The sequence below is a fragment of the Natrix helvetica genome (genome assembly GCF_964273705.1).
Source record: "Natrix helvetica genome assembly, chromosome: 1".
Lineage (NCBI taxonomy): Eukaryota > Metazoa > Chordata > Lepidosauria > Squamata > Natricidae > Natrix > Natrix helvetica.
The window spans coordinates 299082372-299104967 of NC_138548.1; the positions used below are offsets into that span (position 1 = coordinate 299082372).

Sequence of the window (22596 nt, forward strand, 5' to 3'; positions counted from 1 at the left end):
GAGCAGTTCTCCCTGCAGCTCACAGGTGGAGTGAGGTAGGGAGGTAGAACTACCTCACAACCAGGAAGATTAACTTTTCCAATATCATTTTAAAAAGCACATACTTTGAATTTTAAACCGATTCAAAAACTGAATTGTATTTTCCATTTCTCAAATATCCCCCATGTGAACTGCCTGTGGGGATCTGTCTGAAGAATGGCCACAAAAATGATAAAAACAGCTTCTTGGGTATCTAAAAGTATATTTAGGTTGAAACATTTTTCAGCGTTATCAATGTCAGTGTTTGAACTAGGCAATACAGGAATGAATTATCATTGCTGAGGCTTAGGTGTACAATAATATGGTTCTAATGCCTCTTTTTCTTTGATCAGCTACACAGATAGTATACCAGTAATAGATTTTCTCTGCAAGTAAATGATGCTGTGAAGCATTTCTATCACAGGGATCTGCTTCACCTGCCAGTCGGTGACAGCAACATGCCTGAACTTTGTTAAGTGCTGCTCAGCATGATGTAATACAAGCAGACATTTTCCCCTTTTTGAAAAAAATGGGGTTGCCAAGGGTTAATTAATGCCTTAGGACTGCTACTTGGGTACTCTTATTTCTGATTCAGTGGGAGGCGTGTCAGGACTGTCTTCTTCAGCTGGAACCAAACTGTGCAGGCAACTCCAGATTCACTGAAACAAGCAAGGGGGAAAGAACTATAATTCTGGATATATCTGGTTCTCTTTTATAGGACTCTATTCTGGAGCAAACTGGAGCACGTCTAGAAGAGGGTTGCCAAGTTGGTGACTAGTCTGAAAACCAACCCTAGGAAAAATAATTAAAGGATTTGTGTAGTAAGTTAAGGAAGATAATTTTGACAAGCTAGGCCAGAGCCATTAGCAAAGTGGCAAAGGGGAAAAAACATGGTTTAAGTCCAAAACCAGAAGGAGATACTGTATGTGTCAGCAACTCAGGCAGACCCTTTCCTAGTTCACATGAGTATAAGGAGTGGGATGATACAGCAGTTAGACTTGCAAAATTCTGTTACTATAGCCAATATTAATAAAAGTAGTTTAGGCCTTTTTTGTGGAATTCATTTCTTGGTTTGATCTACAGAGAGTGGCTGACAGTCTGATATTTATAGCAAAGATGACAGGGAGGAGGTAGCTGTCTTCAAATACCTGAAGAGTTGTCACTCTTCCACTGTTCAGAGAGCAGGAGCAGAATCAGTGGAATAAACTACAAAGGAAATAGGTTCAGGCTAAATACTGGGGGGAATTGCCAGGTGTTGCATCCTTTAGCCAATGGAATAGTCTGCCTACTGAAGTGATGAGTTCTCTTTCACTGAAGATGAAACCAACTTCATGGTCCTCTGTCAGAGTAGGGCATCCTGTCCTGAGCAGAGTCGGACTAAGTAATATCTGAGGTTCCTTTCAACCAGACCATTCTGTAATATCAATCCACGTACATGAACCCATTGCAAGAAACATCGGCAGTTGTTACACAAGGAATATATCTGCGCCTTATAGAATCAATTCTTCTAGAACCGAGTACTTCCATGTTTCTCAATGGAGGAAAACATTTCCCTTAGCCTGATCTCTAACCAATCATATTAAAACTATTGATTAGAAATAGAGGCCTCTATGATTATGAAACAAAAAGAACAAAACAGAAGGTTAGCAGTTTCTCGAGTGATTAAATCATCTGGGGAAGATTGACACTGAAGAATCTAAAGGAAAGTTTCATTTGAGTCATAATCAGTACAGCAGTTTAGTGGTGTTACTGATACTAATGGATGGCACCTTCCTTTTTGCCCTTTTAAAGTTGAGTCTCTCGCATACAGAGCTTGGCTCAAAAGGACTAGATGTCCATGTCCATGTTGGTTTATTGGCTTGTCTTTGCCTTCTTTTGCGATATTGTCTCCATTTCTCAATCTACTCTATGGCTCTGGTATCCTGATTGTCTCCCAACCAAAAACTAACTTGGTCTGACACAGCTGAACTTTTTCAAGAACAGACAAGTTTAGCTAAGTGTTGTACGTGCTGTGACTGTGAATTTGTGTCTTTAATGTAAACCAAAATATCCATTATTATAATGGACAAACTAAACATTACTAAATTAAGTGAACATTTTTCATATTTCAACATGCTAGCAAAATTGTGTTTCCTGGATTTGGAAAGTACCATATTCCTGGTAAACACATATGAAAAAAGGCAATAAAACCAAACCAAGATGACATGGAAATCTGAATGGAAATTTCTAAAACTAGTACCCGTAATTGGAATAACTACTCCAACTGTGACATTTACCTGAAAACCTGACAAGATAAACATGCCAGCTTGGGAGAAGATAAAAATGGCCGTCAATGTCCTTTAGCATCATAGCATGATTCAACTAGATATTATAATCTGAAGGGTAAGGCCTGTAGTTTTAGCAAATAGAGAAAATAGAATAGCTTTAACTGTGTACTGCAAATCTGTTTGGAAGTTTCAGAACTTAGCTGAAGGACTCCTACTTTTCCATCACTTATAATTCTCTATTTCAGCTGAACACTATTTTGAATTCAGGAAAAAGGAGTAAAATGTGTGAGAAACCCCCTAAGCTGCTAATTCCTCAATGACAGCCAGGGTTAAATCTGGTCCTGCTGCAATATAGTTGTATTATTACTTGTATCGGTAAATGCAGAAGAAATGTGAATTTTGGTATTTAGCAATTTTCACCTGAAAGATGCTAGATTGGGGTGGTAGAACAATAATTGAACCATCATCAGGGACAACTTTTTGAAATCAACCCTTGACCTAGATATCAACTGATTACCCTGAGCCAAACTTAGTCTCTGAGTTTAATTTGCAAAATAGTATGAATATAAAAAATGGAGCAGGGCACCTAGGATATATCTCCCTTGTGGAAGATATCTAAAGTAAACATTTCTGATAAAATATACAAGTCTGAAACTATGCCATTCAAACTAATCATTTCTGCAGTTTATCAATTTTTAATTTCTCCCTTCCACAAGGGAGATATTGTATATCCTGGGTGCCCTGCTCCATATTTTTATATTCATAACCATCTTGCAAATTAAACTCAGACTAAGATTGGCTCAGGGTAACCAAGTGATATTAGGTCAAGGGTTGGTTTCAACCAACGCTTCCTGATAGTTCAAATATGACTCAACCTCCCCAATTTGATACGCGGGACTACACTCACAATCATCCACACCATCAGGGCCAATATAGCCTCGCTAAAGATGGGAAATGCAGTCAACACATCTGTTTGGGACCAATAATTACAAGGACGTTTTCAACAAGGGAGAATTGTTTGCAGAATATGGGAACGATAGGAATAAAAAAGTGCTCCTGTACAAAACAATAATAAGAGAGAATGTTAAGTATTATCTAAATTTTAAAAAGTATTATTGTGATGTATATTGTTTGAAAAAAACCAGAATTTAAAGTAGACATTTTGTGATCCAGTTTGTGATTTTTTTGTAATTTATGTAAATAAAGTGTTTTTTTATTACTGAAGTCTTGAAGCGTGAGAAGTTCTTACACAGGGTTAGACTTACAGCAAAAGGAGGGAATGCCTTCCTTTTTACCCCCATGTCTACTCTCCAAAAGTCATAGCCTTAAAATCAAATCTTGGCCAAGCATCTCCTTACCAAATGGGAGAGTTTATAAGCTCATTGCTTTGTGACCTTAATCACAAATGGTTTAGTACCCTATCAGACGCCTTGCCTGCTGCCTGAAATTGACAAGACCATAATTGGTTACAGCCTCAAAGTTTTTGCTTCCTAACTAGCTCTAGCACATTGCTGAGACTGAAAACTAGTCTTTCTCTTTTGTTGTTTATCTAAAACATTCACGTAGCCACCCATCTTATACTGAACTCTAGGTGGCTCCCAATCAACAATTAAAAGATCAACAATAAAACAAAACATGTATTTAAACTGTAAACATTAAAAACCTGGCACATTTAAGTTTCCACATGCAGACCATTGTCAAAACTTCTCGTCCACTTCACCCTATCTCAGCACTTTGGATGAGATAAGACTATTGGCCAGGGCTTAAGTGCTTTCCTAGTGGCCTGCTGAAGGGGCCAAGCCAAGGGGAAGGGCTTTGGTGCCAGGTTTTTAATGTTTATGGTTTCAATAGATATATGTATTATTGTATTATTTTTTATTGGTTTAATTGTTGATTGGGAGATTCTCTTGAGTTTGATATAAGATAAAGGTAAATGTAAAGATTCCCCTTGCAGATATGTGCTAGTCGTTCCTGACTCTAGGAGGCGGTGGTCATCTCCATTTCAAAACCAAAGAGCCAGCACTGTCCGAAGACGTCTCCGTGATCATATGGCTGGCATGACTAGATGCCGAACGCGCATGGAATGCTGTTACCTTCCCACCAAAGGTGGTTCCTATTTTTCTACTTGCATTTTTATGTGCTTTCAAACTGCTAGGTTGACGGAAAATGGGACAAGTAATGGGAGCTCACTCCGTTATGCAGCACTAGGGATTTGAACTGTGGAACTGCCAACCTTTCTGATCGACAAGCTCAGCGTCTTGCCACTGAGCCACCGCGCCCCTTTGATATAAGATAGGAAGCTATATAAATGCTTTAAATAAAAAAAGCAAAAAAAGACTGGTTCTAATGCTGGGAAAAGTAATTTCATATACATGTAGGCTTAAGTACATTTTTTGCACTTTTTTACAGCAATTAAGGGGCTAAGAAAGTTAAAACAGTGTGTCCTCCCCCCTCCCTCCCTTGTGTTCTCCTTTCCAATCATCCATGGCAGTCATCAAACATATTTTTCTTACTTCAGGGTTATACTTCAGGGCTGAAGGAAACACAAGTCCTAGTGAACAATTTTTCTTCTTCTAATAAAATGCATATAATTGTATTGTTAATTCCTAAGTAGAGAATATGGAGATCATAAACCACTATGTATTGCCAGAGTACATCTGAATTGCCAAAGATTACAGAAGTGAAAAAGTCTTGACACTATACAGAATGGCTGAGGTAACACAAAATGCTAATCCAAGACCAAGGAAGCCATTTTATGGTTTAACACAAAATGTTTCAGTTTCCAGGAGATTGGTGTGATTGATCCATACAGTGAAATAAAAATGAAAAAAAAAATCAAAATGACCTCTAGGTTCTAGAAATACGAGATAGCTTTAATAGATAATATATATAATATATAAGGTAATTCATGAAATGTGAACAAGATTTGCAGAAAGAAAGCATTAGGAGCCTTCAGACGATTTCTGTGAATTGCCTGCTGTGGTCTTCTTGAGTGGAATAATGCAAATACTATTCTTGGCTTCTTTAATCCTCCACCAACGACCCAACCTGAAATACAACCCAGAAAAAATAAAAGCATCCGCTTATGAAACATTCTGTTGGTCGGCTTGAATAGGAAACCTACAGAAGGACTGAAGGAAGCATTTTATTATTCATATTTGCTAGCAATTATTCTGTAAAATAGAAAAAAAAAACCACCAAAAATTATAATAGGCCAAACAATAAGATACTGACAAGGGTGGAATTAAAATACAAGGACAGTTTTCTCTTCCGTGTGGCTTTACAGCAGGGTTTTATATCTCAATCCCCAAATCTGGAAAAGGCAGTCAATTTCACACCTCTTACTGTTCTCTATTTTGAAGAAAAGCTCATTATTTTGTTTTGATCTTTGCAACAAGAACATCCCAGGATGACCTACAATTTGGTATTAATGCATGAGGGAACTACCTTATGATTAGCTAAGTCGGGGTACTAAAGCAAAAGAAGTGACCTCTCTGTCCTGCCCAAATTTTTCTGTTTGTAGCAAATGTTTTGCTACAAACATCCATCCCTATTTGGGAGTTCCTCAGCCTTTGCTACATAATCACCTGCCAGTGACACTTCCAGGAATAATTTCTACTAAAAGAATTTCTAGGCAAGCCCAAATCTCAATCTATGTTCTCAAAAAACCTTGCGGGAAAAGAGTAGGACATTTTTTAACAGAGGATAGTTGACCTTCAATCTGGGAGAGAACATGGGTAAAATTTGCCAATGTGAATGGAATCCATGTGCACATACCTGTGTTCCTGTCCAACTCCAGCAACTAGGAAGTTTCCAGAATTTGCAAATTTCAAGCTATTAACAAAACCAACCTGAAAAAAACCAAACCGAGATATAGTTTTTGAAAAAAAAAAAGGTAATTGTTTCTTCCCCTGGTGTGTTGCTTGGGAAGTTTGGAAGTCCTAATATATGTATAGGGGTCCACACTGGAGGAAGCCTGGTTTCTGCCATGTCTGTCACAGTCAATGTTAACCTTTAAGTCTTTGACCTCTACTTGGATAGCGACAGAAACAGATTTTTGCTTTGCAGCCATAAGGAGTCAGTTGACTACATGGATCCCAGTTATGAGTTGCTGGAAATTTGAAAAAAAGGGGTCCACATGAAGGTTAAAGTTGAGCAAACTTTTCATCTGAGTTACAGTAATGAAGGCCTCCTGCTCCATCCCATTTGCTAGATGCTGGGAAGCTCCTTTTCCAGTTCAAGAACACACTCTGAAGCAACCTTCCATTTATGGGCAACAGCCACTAAAGGGTTGCAGGCAGTGGTGCGATCCTACCGCTTTAACCATCGGTTCGGTGATCAAGCGTGTGCCCAGTTTGGAGAAAATTTACCTTTCGTATTACTGCTGTGGAGGAAAACAGCTGAGGTGTAGCAACCCGCTCTGCCGCGTGACTCAGCTGAGAAGACGTAGGTAAGTAAAGCATGCAACTGGGCGGGCAAGCCCACTTGTTCGTTGGAGTGAACCGGTTCGCTCCCAGCTGATTGTCGGAGCTACTGGTTCTCCCGAACCGGTAGAATCCCACCCCTGCCTTCAAGTGATCTGCAGACACCTGTTTTCTGTATCAGGCTAAATGCTCCTGACTGCCGAAAAGGAAGCCTTGAGGTCTACCTATTGGGTTATGCTGCAATATGAATTAGCTTCCATAAGTTGTTGAGGAAGAACTCATTTACACACCCAACTAATCATTAAAGTGGATTCCTGTAATGTTCAAAACATTTCATCTACACTGTGTAACCTTGGATTCCTTAGGAAGATCCCTGGAACAGTCAAACCTGTGATAGAAGGGGAACAAGCTGAGAGAAAAGTGTAACTAAAACTAACAAGGCAACTCTTGCATAGAGTTCCCAGGTTCACTCCACCTGCAACAACTCCACAATGTTATTTCCTCTTGCTCCACTTGTTTCTTAAACTAGTTTAATATGAATCTCAAACGGAAAAAGTTTACATTGGAAGTTAAGCCCAAGGCTCAAAGCAGCTTCCTCACCAAGGGAATCTCAAAGAGGAGCTCCAACTTCCGAAATCCTTCTCCGCATTTCCACAATTTCACACCGGCACTGTGGGAACCTGTCAAAAGCAGAGCATATAATGTTTTTAAAAGGTCCACATTCAATTTAAAAAAGTCTAGTTTAGTGACACTTCCCTATTTCTTCAAGTAATGTTCTTGAAGAACCTAGAGCACAGAGATTAATGGATAAACCCCAATCTAACATTTATCCTTCCTAATTTAAGACATTATTGTAATTGTTGCTGCTATTTTCTTACCCCGATGAACATAAAATAAGCATGAGGAGCTTTAGTATACTGTATACCATATACAAATAAACAGCACCTAATTCTAAAAAGTCTAGCAGCTATCTATTATTCTGCCTAAAAAGCAAGTAATCTGGTGCTTCTTAGCCATAATAGAATAGAATTTACATGCTCTTTATTTGTACTAGAAACATTCATGTAATCTACACTACTAAGATTTCCTTTCAGATCATCACTCTAGCCATGGACCACACTTCTATGACCCAAGCATGGCTCAGGCCAAAACCATATTTTTAATGTATTTATTTTATTTTATTGTTTTATTACCTCCTGTGTATTTAATCATTTTCTCTTTCTGATAGTTTAAGAATTATAAGACAGCAGTAAATTTTGGAGGCAATCTTGTGACTACTCTCGTGGCTATGGGAAGTGCAAGAATATCTGGTTCTCAGTCTGTGCTTCCGTGATCTGTTTAATAGGAATAACCCACTGATCCAAATTTATAAACCCAAGCTGTTATCTAAAACCATTATTATCCTTGACACCAAGACATCAGAGCCCTGGTAATGCAGCACTTAGAATGTGGTATTGCAAGGCTAACTCTGCTCACAGCCTGGAGTTCAGTCCTGAAGGATTTGAGGTTGACTCAGTCTTCCACCCATCCGAGGTCGGTAAAAGGATTGTTGGATGCAATATGCTGACTCTGTAAACTGAGAGTGCTGTAAAGCACTATGGAATGGTATGTAAATCTAAGTGCAATTGCTATTGCTATCAGATCTCCATAAATAATGGAACCCAAAGGAGAGTTTTGGGATACCAGAATGTCTCTAACCAGAGACACATCCGGGCAAAACCTGAAACAGCAAAGTCAGAGCAGTGAACGCCTCTGAATATCGTTCATAAGTATCTTGGAATGTCCTTGATTGATTGCTGGGAATCAGAAGATTGTTTTTAAAAAATACGGCGACAGGACAATCGTGTACATGCCAACTTAGAAGTAAGCTCTACCATAAATAATAGGATGCACTTCAAAGTACTTATACATATGATTTTTCCTAGAACTGTATAAAGGATTATAAGCTGAAATGCTGCACTGGTTTTTTATTAATGTCAGGGGGAAAAAGAGCATTATCTGGTTTCCTAGCCCTAAAGGCAACAGGAAAAGTAAGACAAATATATCTTTGTTACCTGTAGCTATGACGTCACTGTTCAGCAAACCAGCAACTGAAGAGATCCAAAATGGCTGTTCTAGGCCCTTCGTGCCATGAAAACCGTGGGCACGCTTCACTACTGTTAGTGGTTTCTTTTTGGAGAGACCCCAGAGGGCAACTGACCTTGGAAACAAAATCACAATCATTACATATCAGATAGGAATCACTTGGTTTTTCTTTTACTGAGTTGCAGTTTCAAAGTATACTCACCCATCATCTGCACCAGACACCATATGCTCTTCATTGATGAGTTGGATGCAGTCAATTGAACCCCTAATGGCAAAAGGAAAACCATACTTACAGATAATAAATCAGCAATGCAAATACTCCAGGCTCCTAGTAATCAATCTACGCTGTATGCTTCAGAGCATATTTTTTATAATGAAAGACACTCAACTTTTAAACTGCATATTGTACAAAAGGAGAAAACTGCAAAATCTCTCAAGCATTCCCTAGATAGAAAGAACAACATCCATTCAGTCAAGAAAAATAATCTTCAACTAGGAAATCTGTAGCATTCTGTAACTTGTTCTGTAACCTCTAGAGCCCTTCACGACTATATTGCAAAACACTGTGCTCCTAGTTTTTACCAAAAACTAACCAATAAACAAGCCCCAAATAATGGACATGACTGTGCATACTTTAAAAATGATTCAGAAGAGGTTCTTCAGCACATATGGGAGCCAAAAAAAAAGCTTTCACACAAGCTGAAAAAAACGCTTCAGCCGCTTTAGAGTTGCACTGCTAAATTTTCATTTTAAAAACATACCCAGCGTTGGAAGTTTTAGAAAGTGAATTTCTAAAGTGAGCCTGTCCCCATTTCATGAGATACTTTTTGTGTGTGTGTGTGTGCTGCAAAATATAAAGATTATCTTTCGCCAGATTGGTCATTTCATGTACTAAAAGTGATTCACATTCGCATAATAGGTCAAAAATCACATGGATGGGAGAAACGGTAAGTATGTTTGTTGGGAAAAGTTCAATTCAAAAACGGTGCTTTCCTAACCATGCCATTTCCTCTTCTAGTACTTTGCTTCATCTCACTTCACATCACATCTCACCTCATTCTTACAATTCCTTCAACCTTCTCAAATAGCTTGGATGGAGACATAAAATGACTGCAACATGAAGTTATAGATTCACCCAGTTCCAAGAGAGGATTAAAAATAAGTTTTTTAAAAGATCTAAAAAATATTTGATCAAATTATTTTTAAAAGATCTAAAGACAATTCGAGCAAATAAGTTAGAACTCCAGCTGACCACAACCCAATTTAAAAAAAAAACATTCATCAATGCATTTAGTTTTGATGATAACAGGGATGCAACAAAGCACAGTGGGGTAGCTTATTCTTAATATGCTGCATATAGATTTCTCTTTCCGAAACAATACACTTTGTAAAAGAAGCTTGAATAGGCAATGATTCTCACACTTACTGGTGTCCGTAAAACACAAGTTGGGACTCCTCAGCGATTTTCCAGATTCGGACAGTGCCATCTCTCCCTCCTGATGTGACACAGCACTCCCGGCTCAGACTATCCAGGCCTGTGATCACATCTTGATGACCAAACCTTGGGAGGAAAGAGGATGAGATTCAGTTATGGCCTGTCTATGTTTGAGAATCCAGTATTTCAGTTGGGTATATTGCAAGCTATGTAGGCGCTAACGTATTCAGCGTGTATATCAATAAAACTGTTCCTTACAAGGTTTCAACATATGCATTCTCTGCCACGTTCCATACTTTGACTGAGCGGTCATGGGAAGCGCTGTACAACTGGTGAGTCCCTTTGCGGAAAGATAGGCCCTGAAAGGGAGAAAGCATGAAGAGGAAGAGATGGAATGAGATGGGCCCAAGGGCAGGCAAAATGAATCTTTGATTTCTTTACCATATCCAATCTAATTGTCCCAGAGAGAAATGTGGATTTCTCTATTAGAGTGAAAAACACATACAAAGTATGGGTGGAATAAACACCATCTATACTTGTTTAATAAAACAAGATTAAAAAATATTTTTGTTACACCGTACTCATTATACTTTAAGCAGAGATTTTCATGTTTGTATGGTGGGAGCGGGGATGGTAAAGAGAAGAGGGGAATGCAAATTTTTGCCTCGATACATTTAACATTGATTCCCCATTTTTTTTAAAAAAAATTGTTTTGCTTTCCTGTGATACAATTTACAAAAGAACAAAATTGTTTGAAAAAAATAATATTAGTGTAGAAAAATCTATGCAGCAAAAAGGATTCAAATCATTTTGGCTGATGGTTGATTGAGGAGTGCAAGTTGTTTATACAAAGTCGTTCTTCCAGATTGTTGTACAAACATTTCAACTGTTAAAATTCTTTTTGAAAGACATAGTGGTAGCATCCATAAAAACATTCCCCTTTATCATGAATGCACTTTTAACTATAAGTACGAATACCTCTAGAGGATGTGGTCACTCACCGATACAGTATCACGATGGCCTGTGAACTTATAGAGGTGTTTGCAGGTTGCAGCTTCCCAGATCATAATGAGTTTGTTCCTGTCACCTGTGGCCTAGAAGCGACACAGAAGGACCCTGCTCAGTTCTCTCCTCTTCTATCACATTACGCACACATTCTGTGTAATGGGTCTACTGTTATAGAAACTCAGGTGACTCAGTCTTCTGGACACACTTATTTTAATGCCCTAATGTTTTCCTCACAGTAGCATAACTCAAACACCTCGTTCTTTAACTGCCTTTTGGTTTTTGGTTTTTTTGAGAAAGGGAATCCAGCTAAAACAAAGGAATAGAATTGACTGGAGCAAAAAGGGAGATTGCCTGTGTATGTGAATGGAGGTGCCTATTATATCCATTGATTAGATTCAGGGAAATTTCCTCAAGATACACAGATCCCACAGCACTGAACAGGATGGATATATAACTCAACAGTTAGTTGATATAGGACAGGGGTGTCAAACTCAAGGCCTGTGGGCTGCATTCGGCCCGCAGGATGCCTAAATCTGGACCATGGGGTCAGCCTGGGAATAGCAAAGGACCAGTTCGCCATGCCTCTGGCAACCAAAATGTGGTGAGGCGGGGCTGCGTGAGCCCTCCACACCCCATTTTGGCCGGCAAAGTGCTGCAGGAGGCCTCCGTCCCACCCCGTCATTCCCCCACCCCCACCCCCTGTGCCAGCCTGCAGAGGAGAACTACACTGCTGATCTGGCCCTTGAAGAAATCCAGTTTGACAACCCTGATATAGGAGAATCTAAGATCACCAACCACCACAAAAAGCATCATTTTTGCAACACAGAGGAGAAAACAAACTTTAGAAATCTCTGGCAACACTGCTAGAACTGTATGGCGTTGCTTTCTTTTCCTCAGCGCAGCAGAAGAAAAGATTCTTCTTACCAGGAATTTGCCATCTGACGAGACAGCCATTGAGATGATGTGTGCGGCATGTCCAACATGGCTGCTCTCTGCCCCCTTTTTCCCTCCATGTATCACGTGGAGCTTCTTTCCACTCTCAACATCCCCTGCAGCATAAAGATGCTCAAGTCAGGTTTCAAGCATTGCAATTCTTTTTCTGATGCCTTAGAGTAAGCAAGCCAGAGCATCGAAAATTATTTTAGTAAAATCCACAATTTGAGAAAAAATTAATCTTCCATCCTGCTTCAACTGCCTCAAAAACATGAATAAGTGACTCGGGAACTGCACTTCACTCACTTCAACTGTAAATATACTAACATACAGAAAAGGACTCAAATATGTTAAGTATGATGTTAGTAAGATCCTGCTCACTCTCCAGACCCCTATTAATTTACTAATAATTATTTCTTCCAATTCCACCTTGCCTGTAACTTTTGCTGAATGCTGCTGTTCACCACACCAAAGTCTACTAAAGAATTAAATTTTACAAAAGTGATCAAAGGCCAAGCTAATCATTTCATAGAAGCCAACCTAACTTCAAGGTCTCATAAGCAAGCTGGCTTGATGCAATGCTCTGCAATCTATATCCCGAGAGATAACTCAATTTTCAGGAGTTTCCAGAAGAGCGGGACATTTAGGGGCAAAACTAATTTCCAAAGGGAAGCTGTTCAATAAAATGCTTCTACTAAGAAGAAGCCTATCTGAGTCACACCTCATTTCCCCTCTCTCCCCGCCCGTTATTACTCTTATTATTACTGGGGAAGTGACACATCTCTCTCACACAGTGGCATAAACCACTTTCTTTAATCAGATGTATCACCCAGAAGAGGCAAGAGTCTCACACCTGGTGTATAGCCCTCATTTTTTCACACACTCTGTCCACTTATTCGAAATCTACAAGATGAAGACATTTTTTAAAAATGGGTCAAGAATTTTCCAAAATTACCTGTGAGCTACCCCAACTCTATAGTACAATTTGTAGCAGATCTCTTCAACCTTGGCCTCAAAGAACGATGCAAACATATTTGCAGTAGGCCACTGATTACTCCCACCTTCCCCTATCTTGGCATAGAAGAACAATGCCAACTTATATGCAAAAACAACAGAGACTGACAAATAAATCCTCTGCTGAAAGATAAGGGTTCTAAAATGTTTTATTCTGAAGAGTGTTTATTTATGCGAGGTGTATAAATAAACACTCTACAGTGTACATTCTATAAAGAAAGAAACCCCAAATTTCTATACAGTAGTTAAAATTGGAAGATTGATTGCAAGAATAAGTCAAAAATACCAGAATAACTTGGTAATATATCAATGGAAAGGAGCATATTAAGAATAAAGCAGCAATACAATAAAAGTATGCTGATTACAATTTTTGGCCCTCAGCATTTGGAAGTCTGATCTCCGTTATTCCAATACTGATCTATTCAATTCAGGCAATGTAAATTTGATCCTTTGAACCTGCTATAATTATAGAAAAAACTCAAAATGTTTATAGGGGTTATAAAAATATAAATTTTTATAAGTTTAGAATCCTTTTTTTCATGCCTCTTCTTTTTTTGTAGTTTATCGTCTTTTGCAGAAAATAAGACTTACATTTGATGATCGAACAGTCTTTGGATGCAGAGAAAATGTATTTGTCATCTGGTGAAATGACTAGGCAGGTGATGGGCAACTGGTGGCCTCGTAGTATCTTGATGTCAGGTATGTCTGGGGGCTGCAACTATTCAGAGAATACCAATTACATCAGCATTCCAAACCACAAATACAAATGAAAAAAAATGCAGCAAACCAACTTGTTCAGTGCTGAGATACCACTGAGGTTTACGACAGTGTTAACTGGAATTTGATTCCCTAGTTTTCAACAACTGTGCCTCACCAAAGAAGTAGGATCTATTCCAGTGATGGCGAACCTATGGCACGCGTGCCACAGGTGGCACGTGGAGCCATTTGTCAGGGCACGCGAGGCACTGCCCTGTCAGCTGGCCAGCGCGCATGTGCGCGCTGGCCAGCTGAGTTCACCGTTTTTAAAAGCCATTTTTTCGCTCTCCCCAGGCTCCAGAGGCTTTATAGGAACCTGGGGAGGGCGAAAAGAGCCGCCCCCACCCCCCCCCGGAGGCTCTCCAGAGGCTTCAGGGACGGTCTGGAGGCTTCCCTGAAGCCTTCAGAACGCTTAAAATGACCCTCCGAGCAAACCGGAAGTCACTTCTGGTTTGCTTGGAGGGTCGTTTTAAACGCTCCGAAGTCTTCAGGGAAGCCTCCAGACGGTCCCTGAAGCCTCCGGAGGGCGGGGGAGGCTCTTTTCGCCCTCCCCAGGTTCCTATAAAGCCTCTGGAGCCTGAGGAGGGTGAAAAAAGCATGTAAAAATGGGGGGGGGTCGTGCCTGTTGTGCGCGCATGCGCACTGGGGGGGGTCGCACATTGCATTATGGGTGTGGCACGCCCGCACACGACCCCCCTGCGCTTCCCCAACTTGTGGCACGCGAGCCAAAAAAGGTTCGCCATCGCTGATCTATTCACTTGGTCTGTCCCAGGTGGCTAAGGGATTCTGCTAGCTTTCTGAGGGAGCTGGTTGTTGCTGATACACAGTTCAACTGAGGCCTCAATCGCAACCTCAGTCTTGAATTAGACTGTATCTGGCAGCCTCTCCCCGTCTGGGAATCCCTGGGAGCCCTCATTTTCAGAGGAACTCTGGAAGATAAAATAGTAGAAGAGATGCCTGGAGTGCTGCTGGAGGACAAAGAGAGAATTTAGCCAATGTGTGTAAAAGTCTCTAGGATCACTTATTAGATCCATGAAAGTTTTGGGGGGGAGGGGGAAAATATGCGATGGGTCAAGGCAGAATTCATCCTCGTTTCAGGAATGTGGCACATCCTGCACCGAAGAAGGTAGTGGTTTGCCTCCTCCTCACAAAAAAATTGCTATTTAAAATGCTATTGAATAATTTTTGTCTACACTTTATTTTTTTATTTGGATTATGAGAAGAATATTGGACTATAGTTTCAGAGGAAATGGGCTATCTCAACTTTCTTCAGTCTGGTTTCAGAATTGGATACTGCAGTGAGATGGCATCAATCGCATTTGAGGATGAACATCGATGGGAATAGTGTTGGTGCATCCGATCTCCTACTTCTTTATCTCTCTGTGGCCTTTGCTACTATAAATCATGATATGATTCCAGACTAGCTCAGGGTAGGAGTGAGAATGGGGGCATAATACTGCAGTGGTTTTCACTCCTCTAGAGGAGATGCCAGTTGGTGTTAGTGAGGGAGAGAGGTTCAATCTTCTTTTGCAGTGTTCCTCAGGACTTTCTCTGCATTCATATTTAATATATACAGTACATAAAGCTACTAGGAAAGCGGTGGCTCATTGGCTAAGACGCTGAGCTTGTCAATCAGAAAGGTCGGTAGTTTGGCGGTTCGAATCCCTAGCGCCGTGTAACAAAGTGAGCTCCCGTTACTTGTCCCAGCGTCTGCCAATCTAGCAGTTCAAAAGCATGTAAAAATGGAAGTAGAAAAATAGGGACCATCTTTGGTGGGAAGGTAACAGCGTTCCGTGCGACTTCAGCATTTAGTCATGCCAGCCAAATGACCATGGAGACATCTTCGGACAGCGCTGGCTCTTCAGCTTTGAAACTGAGATGAGCACCGCCCTCTAGAACCGGAAACTACTAGCACATATGTGCGAGGGAACCTACTTAAAGCTACTACCATGTTTCCCTGAAAATACGACAGGGTCTTATTTTTTTTTTACTTACAAAATATGGCCTTGGGCTTATTATGGGAGAGGGCTTATTGTTTTGGGGTTGCTGGGCAGCTGCTCCCTTGCAAACAAGCTCCTGAAGAGCCGGGCACAGCCTCAGGGGCGAAGCAACCATGAAGTGACCAAGCTCACGAGCAACCGCCTGGCAACCCCCCTCTCCAGCCGGGCAGAGCACCATTCACTGACCTAGGGGGTATCCCTAAGGCGCCAATCCACGTGGTGCTCTGCCCGCTCCCCAGCTCCCGTGGCTTGGCACATTAGGGATACCCCCTACGTCAGTGCATGGAGCTCTGCCCAGCTGGAGAAGGGGGTTGTGCGAGCACCTGTTCCGCCCCCAGCAGGCATGCCTCCTAACCTCAACATGTCTGGGCCCAGCTCTTCCTGCTTTTTTGCTTTTGTTTCTGACTGTTAATTCAATGTTAACTGCCCAGAATTGAGTGTAAGAATAAATGTTTTAAATTAAATAATTCTGTCCTTAGGGAAATAACATATAAAAACTAGCAAAATCCTACAACAATCTCAAATAATAAAAAGGCTCCATAAGCTGATGTGTGGGCAGTCATACCATATGTAGTTCGAGAAAGAGTAACAGGTGTTTTGAAATTCTGCATAATTGTGGGAGGAAAAGTTTCTACTTACACTGTTGGCAATTTGTCTCTGCAATTTTCCTTTCTGTTCAAGCTATGGGGGACAAATAAAATAGAATTAGATTGACTCTTTCTTCCTACTTCACAAAATACATGAATTAGTAAAAAGTATGTGGCTCTCATTCTTCTACCCACATATAGCTAAATATTAAATTGGATTAATTTCCCTTTTTAAGATGACCTTAAATCTTCTATATGGACTTGATCAGAATCTCCTTTCAGTTTTGACAAAAGAATCAATGAGTAAATGACAAATTTCTGAGATCTCGTGTTTAAGAACTTCACCTCATACTTCTACCAAACTGACACTGAGGGTATCAGACTTATTATTACCTTATTGGTTTTGACTGAAAGGAAGCAAGACAGGAACTAGTTTCCAAGGATTAAGTGGAAAAAGCCATAAAAAGTCACTTCTCCAAAATTACTCAGCTTTTTACAGCCTGTTTTTTTCCCAGAAATAATCAGAACGATTACAAACTGTGATTGTGGATATAAAAATAAATGACACTACGTTATCAGATTACAAATGCCAGAGAAGTCACTATACTTCTGAATTTTGAGAAAGGATGCTCAGTTCACAAGAGGAAGGAAACTTTCTGCATATCATTTCTTAGACTGTACAATTTCCCTGTCAAACCATTGACTTTATGTCTAAAAGCCCTCATACTCTTTGTGTCATTTAAAGATGGACCATAGCCATACAAGCATGCTTGTGTTTTTTTGCATATTATTAATCTCTTTCTCTATGTAGGAGTGACTGATTTATAAAAACAACACCCACACTCCACTAGAATTGAGCCTTGCAAAGCCTGAAGCTTGGGAAGCAATGAATTCCACTGTTCTCCAGTGAGAAGATAACCATTTCTTCATGAGGAAGGTGGAGTTGTTTAAGCTTTCTAATGCCCAATTCGGGATAGGTAGAGGCACCAATTTCTTTCCAGTCTATTACCTCATGTCCTACTCACCACATCTTCCTTTAATCGGCCAGCAACCAGGTCTTTCTCAAAAGCCTCTTGTTCAGCCTTTTCTTCTTCTGCCAGAGGCAAAAATCATAGACATAGCAATGTTTACTTAATCAAAGAATCCAATCTGTAATCAATTTCAAATCCTGAAGATCCTTCAGCAAAACAAATGACCAGAACCAATCAGTTACCCAGTAGGAGGAGGGTTTTTTGCCCCAAAGTATTTGGTATCTCCAGTAAGTTAAATTATTTTCTAAAGCTGTGGAGAAATTGATTTCAAAAACACATATTAAATTTCATAAATTTTGGGAAACTATTGTGATTTCTATGGCTTAAAAAGATTTTAAAAGATATTTTTTAAAAATCTCCACACTTCTCAAGATGAATTCCCAGCCATCTTTTCTGAGACTGAACTTTTCAAAACAATTGTAAAGTTAAATAAGCAAATAAAAGTTCACAATAGGCTAGTAACGTATGTAATTAATGTACTGTTGATTATATATAGGGAAACCACAAACTTCAATTTAACCTTGGCAAAACTGAGTGGCTTCAGGTCTTGGGACCCACAGGATTTGGCAATTAACCATCTTTAGTTCTGGATGGGTGACAGTGCCCCAGATAAACCCAATATACCATCTGAAAGTCCTTTTGGACTCACTATTCCTGCCAACTTAGTGTTGTCTACAAATCTGATGTGTTCCCCTTCTATTCCTTTATCAAAATCATTTATCTACAATAGAGTCTATTAAGGGTGTGCCCTTGAACAGCATCTAGAAGCTTCATCTGGTATGAAATGCAAAAGCATGGGTAGCTATGCACACATCCGCAGCAGTGCAAGTTACAATTCTGCTCCGTAAACTAGCTACCAGTTTGTGTCAAGGTGCAACTCTACATGGCAGGGGGCTAGGATATTTGAGGGACCACCTCAACCCAAATCCACCTATCCATCCCATCAGAAAGGGCATATGGTGGGTGCAAAGTTATCTGATGGGATCCAGGAGGAGAGCCTTTTCTTCTGAGGTGCCCACCCTTTTGAACATCCTCTCCTCGGAGGGTAAGATTAGCTGTGATCCACCTGGCCTTCTGAAGATATGGCTTTGCCACCTGATCTCAGGATGTTGGTGGAGAACTTGCTAATAAGTTGCACATTTAAGAAAATGAATGATGCGTGCCTGCTGATTATGTTTTTAATAATTTTATTGTTTTTAATGTTTTTATTTTTGTGGTTATTTTTATTTTTTCATTTTATAAACTGCCCAAAGTCACAATAGTGACTATATAGCTTTAACAGCTATATAGATTTAACAGATTTAACAGCTATATAGATTTAACAGATTTAACAGGTAGATAGATAGACAGAAAGACTGGTTTCATTTCATATATTAAAACTTTTAATCTGATTGTTTAACAGTCCCGGTAAATTAAATCTAGCTTCTCCTCACCTTGTTGGCGAAGCTGCTCCAAATATAATTTCGCTAATCTCAGTTTCTTCTCTTGTGGTGTCTCATCAATTTCTTCTTCTGCTTCATTTTTATTTTCTGAGCTATAGATGGAAAATAAACAATTTGCACAGAAATCCTTTGTATCATGCAACAATTATCCATCAACAAGAGAAAAATACTGTCCAATTCCCTCAAAGGAAATACTTTGGTCCTTTATCCCAATTTTATGAAAATTTGCAATACCTTATTCAATGTTACATCTTATGTACTTCCTAAAGTAACAGACCTTTGGGGCCATTAAGTGATGCCACAAAGAACTGTATTTCAGGAATCCCACCACTTGTTATATTATCATGAGGTCTCATAGCACAATTCTCTCGTCATCAGCTGCGTGCAACCATCTCCACAGGAAATTCCTATGCAAATTACTAAATTTAATGACATGAGCTTCCTAATTAGAAAAGAAAAATACCAAGACACTTTGGCATATCCTTACACATCTGGTTCAGAATCACTAGAGATCTCTTCATTCAACTTGGAGCCAGCTTTCTGCCAAACTTTTTCTTCACTAGCAGGGACCTAGGAAGTAAAAAAAAATGTATTTTAGATCAAAACTGATTAAATAAATGCCTTCACTCAGTTATTGAAAAGCTGGAGGAACAGGAATAAACAGGCTCAAATATGTCCATTAATGCAATTCTCATCATTAGCAGAGCATAGGCAACAGAAGTTGATGCATTTGCTAATCATTCTACATATATTTTATGCATGGTTTACTTTCACATCAACATTAAGAAAACTATGATCATGGCATCCGGCCCTCTCCCTATTCCTGGCAAATAGATGGAGAAGAAATGGAGGTAGTGACAGATTTAATTTTTGTGGCCTCCAAGATCACTGCAGATGGGGACTACAGCCAAGAAATTAAAAGACACTTGATCCTGGGGAGGAAAGCTATGGCAAATCTAAACAGCACACTAAAAACCAGAGACATCACCCTGCCAGCAAAAGTGTGTTTAGTCAAGGCTATGGTTTTCCCAGTTGCAATATATGGCTGTGAAAGTTGGTCCATAAGAAAGGCTGAGCGCCAAAGAATTGAGGCCTTTGAACTATGGTGCTGGAGAAGACTCCTGTGAGTCCCTTGGACTCCAAGACGATCAAATCAGTCAGTCCTAGAGATCAACCCTGACTGCTCCTTAGAAGGCCAAATCCTGAAGATGAAACTCAAATACTTTGGCCACCTAATGAGAAGGAAGGACTCAATGGAGAAGAGCCTAATGCTGGGAAAGACTGGGGGCAAAAGAAGAAAGAGACAACAGAGAATGAGGTGGCTGGATGGAGTCACTGAAGCAGTATGTGTGAACTTAAATGGACTCCGGAGGATGGTAGAGGTCAGGAAGGCCTGGAGGAATATTGCCCATGGAGTCGCGATGGTCCGACACGACTTCACAACCAACAAGATTTTCACCACTCGTGGCATATAGTAACCACCTCAACTTCAAATTTGTCCAAATTATCCTACTATTTTCATTCTAGCCTTTAAAAAAAAAAATCAACAAGCATGCACTACACTTTCTGACATCCATTCGCAGTAACAGTGTTAGTAGTTTCTTTTCCGGAAGTTCTCTTACAACTCTTGTTGCTTTCACGGCTTTCCTTTTCTTCGATCCCCTTCATTCGGTAGCCTAGCTGCCTTCCCTCCCATTTCCCCCTGCACTGACCTTTCGCTTCTTGCGCCCAGCCGCCATGGCCGACGCAGACGCGCCTCGCTGTCTTAGCTGTCTTTTTTTCGGACCTGGGGCCGCCATGCCGTTTCGGAGTCTCCGGCGAATGCTTCCTACACGTGGCTCCCGGAGCCAACCTCCGGCGCTTTCCCATTGGACAAAACCGTTTCCGGTCTTCCCCATTGGCTGCCATTCTTCCGAAAAGGCCTTCCGTTTCTTCCCTCTCGTTGGTTCAAAGGAATGGAGCTTGATCAGCCCCGTTATTGCTTCCGAGGCGGCGGCGGGAGGACGCTGCTCGGGAGCGCTTGGAGCGCGCTGGGTGGGAAGGTCGGAGATGCTGAAGTGGATGCCGAATAGGGAGAGGCAGCCCTTCTGCAGGGGTTGGAGCCGTCCCTACGCAATCGATCGCGGATTATGTTGCACAGGGACAGAAGCGAGGACTGCTGAACGCAGAAACCCAGAAGCGATGCAGGAGGGTTGTGGCTATTTCTTTATTAACTTGCCCACAAAATTACACAGGATAAATAGAGTAGAGTGGAGTAGAGTAGAATAGAAAATAGAATACAGAGTGGAATACAAAAGAGAATAGGAAATGGAATAGAATAAATAGAATAGAGAATAGAATAGTATAGAGTAAATAAAATAGGAGAATATAATATAGAATAGAATCGAAGAATAGAAAAGAAAATAGAAGAGAATAGAACAGAACAGAGTTTGAAGGGTTCTTGTAGGTCATCTAGTCCAACCCTCTCCTCAAACAGGAGACCCTCTACACCATTTCTGACAGATAGCTGTCCAGTTTCTTCTTGAAAGCGTCCGGTAACGAAGCACCCACAACTTCGGAAGGCAAGCTGTTCCATTGGTTTGATTGTTCTCGCTGTCGGATAATTTCTCCTTTAGAAAAACCCGATGTTCTTGGGCATCGGGTATTTCCCGCTTGCACTAACTCGACCTATTTAAAAGTTCCATCTTCGCTTTCTGGACGGGTAATAATAAACGTGAATAAACCCCCGATTTGACGAAAGATCGCGACGGAAAGCATCATTCCTCTGCGTTAAACCAAATTGACTCAGTGGAAGCAGGGAGAAGGGAGCTGTCTCCTTATCATCGCGGACCTGTCTCCGCGGCGGGTCTCCCCTTCCAATCGGGCCATTGGCGATCGGATCCTTTCCACGTTTCGACCGGAGTTAGTTCAGCTTCCTCCGCGGCCAGCGGAGAGGAAAGAGGGGCGCAGGCTGTCCGCCCTTTCCTTACCGCTGGGCCGGCCTGGCATTTTCCCCAGAGAGGCGTGTTGCCATTGCTGCGCCATTAAAGGGTGAACTCACCCGGCAGGAGGGGCGGGAAGGGAAGCAGCGGCACTCCCTGACGACCGCTGGCTTGTCCAGGCTTGTTTTGCTTGCCCGCCCGGTGCCGGCGTTTGGCTCCTCCGGTGGGACCTCCGGGCAACGAGGAGACACCCACACACACACGCCCTTCCCTCCGGTGAGTTTGCACCCCAAGCAAAGAGAAGGTGGGCTTTAAAAATAGACTGCACTTTAACTTTGTTTTGATGGTTTGTTTCCAAAGGAGGGAACCGTGAAGGATGAACAACAGCTGCCCTGATTTGTTGTCCTGGGATGAATTTCTCAATAAAGTGGGTCTCCCAAACAATGTTAAACGTGGCAGGAGTTCCCCCTACAGAACAGGATTTGGTGTTGCTCCTGGTATTAGGGGATGGAGTAAGGAAGTATTCCTACTACTGAAGCTAACTCTGAAAGGCTTAGAGTCCCTGCAACAACTTTTAGACAAAAAACACACTTCAATCCGGTTTATAAACAGTTGTTTACCTAGTTGTCTGTGACAATCTTGATACGTTCTACAGCTGCAGGCTACTACAATTCC

At 40.8% G+C, this 22596-nt stretch overlaps 1 protein-coding gene across 2 annotated transcripts; it reads right to left on the reverse strand.

Moving 5' to 3' along the window:
• Positions 1 to 5137: 5137 nt before the first annotated feature.
• On the reverse strand, positions 5138 to 21190 carry RRP9 (ribosomal RNA processing 9, U3 small nucleolar RNA binding protein). 2 transcript variants are annotated; one of them, XM_081935659.1, is made up of 15 exons: positions 20713 to 21190; positions 19488 to 19570; positions 18992 to 19092; positions 17553 to 17620; positions 16580 to 16621; positions 13776 to 13902; positions 12162 to 12286; positions 11231 to 11323; positions 10488 to 10588; positions 10221 to 10355; positions 8997 to 9059; positions 8764 to 8909; positions 7310 to 7389; positions 6063 to 6136; positions 5138 to 5333 (listed from the first exon to the last, which is right to left on the reverse strand). In XM_081935659.1, exons 1-15 carry the CDS (start codon positions 20896 to 20898, stop codon positions 5228 to 5230), a joined length of 1530 nt encoding a protein of 509 aa, XP_081791785.1. In that variant the 5' UTR covers positions 20899 to 21190; the 3' UTR covers positions 5138 to 5227. The 2 variants fall into 2 exon arrangements, 1 of the variants encoding a protein (XP_081791785.1); XR_014173820.1 differs by lacking the exon at positions 5138 to 5333 and having other exon boundaries at positions 6080 to 6136; positions 8764 to 8904.
• Positions 21191 to 22596: the final 1406 nt, after the last annotated feature.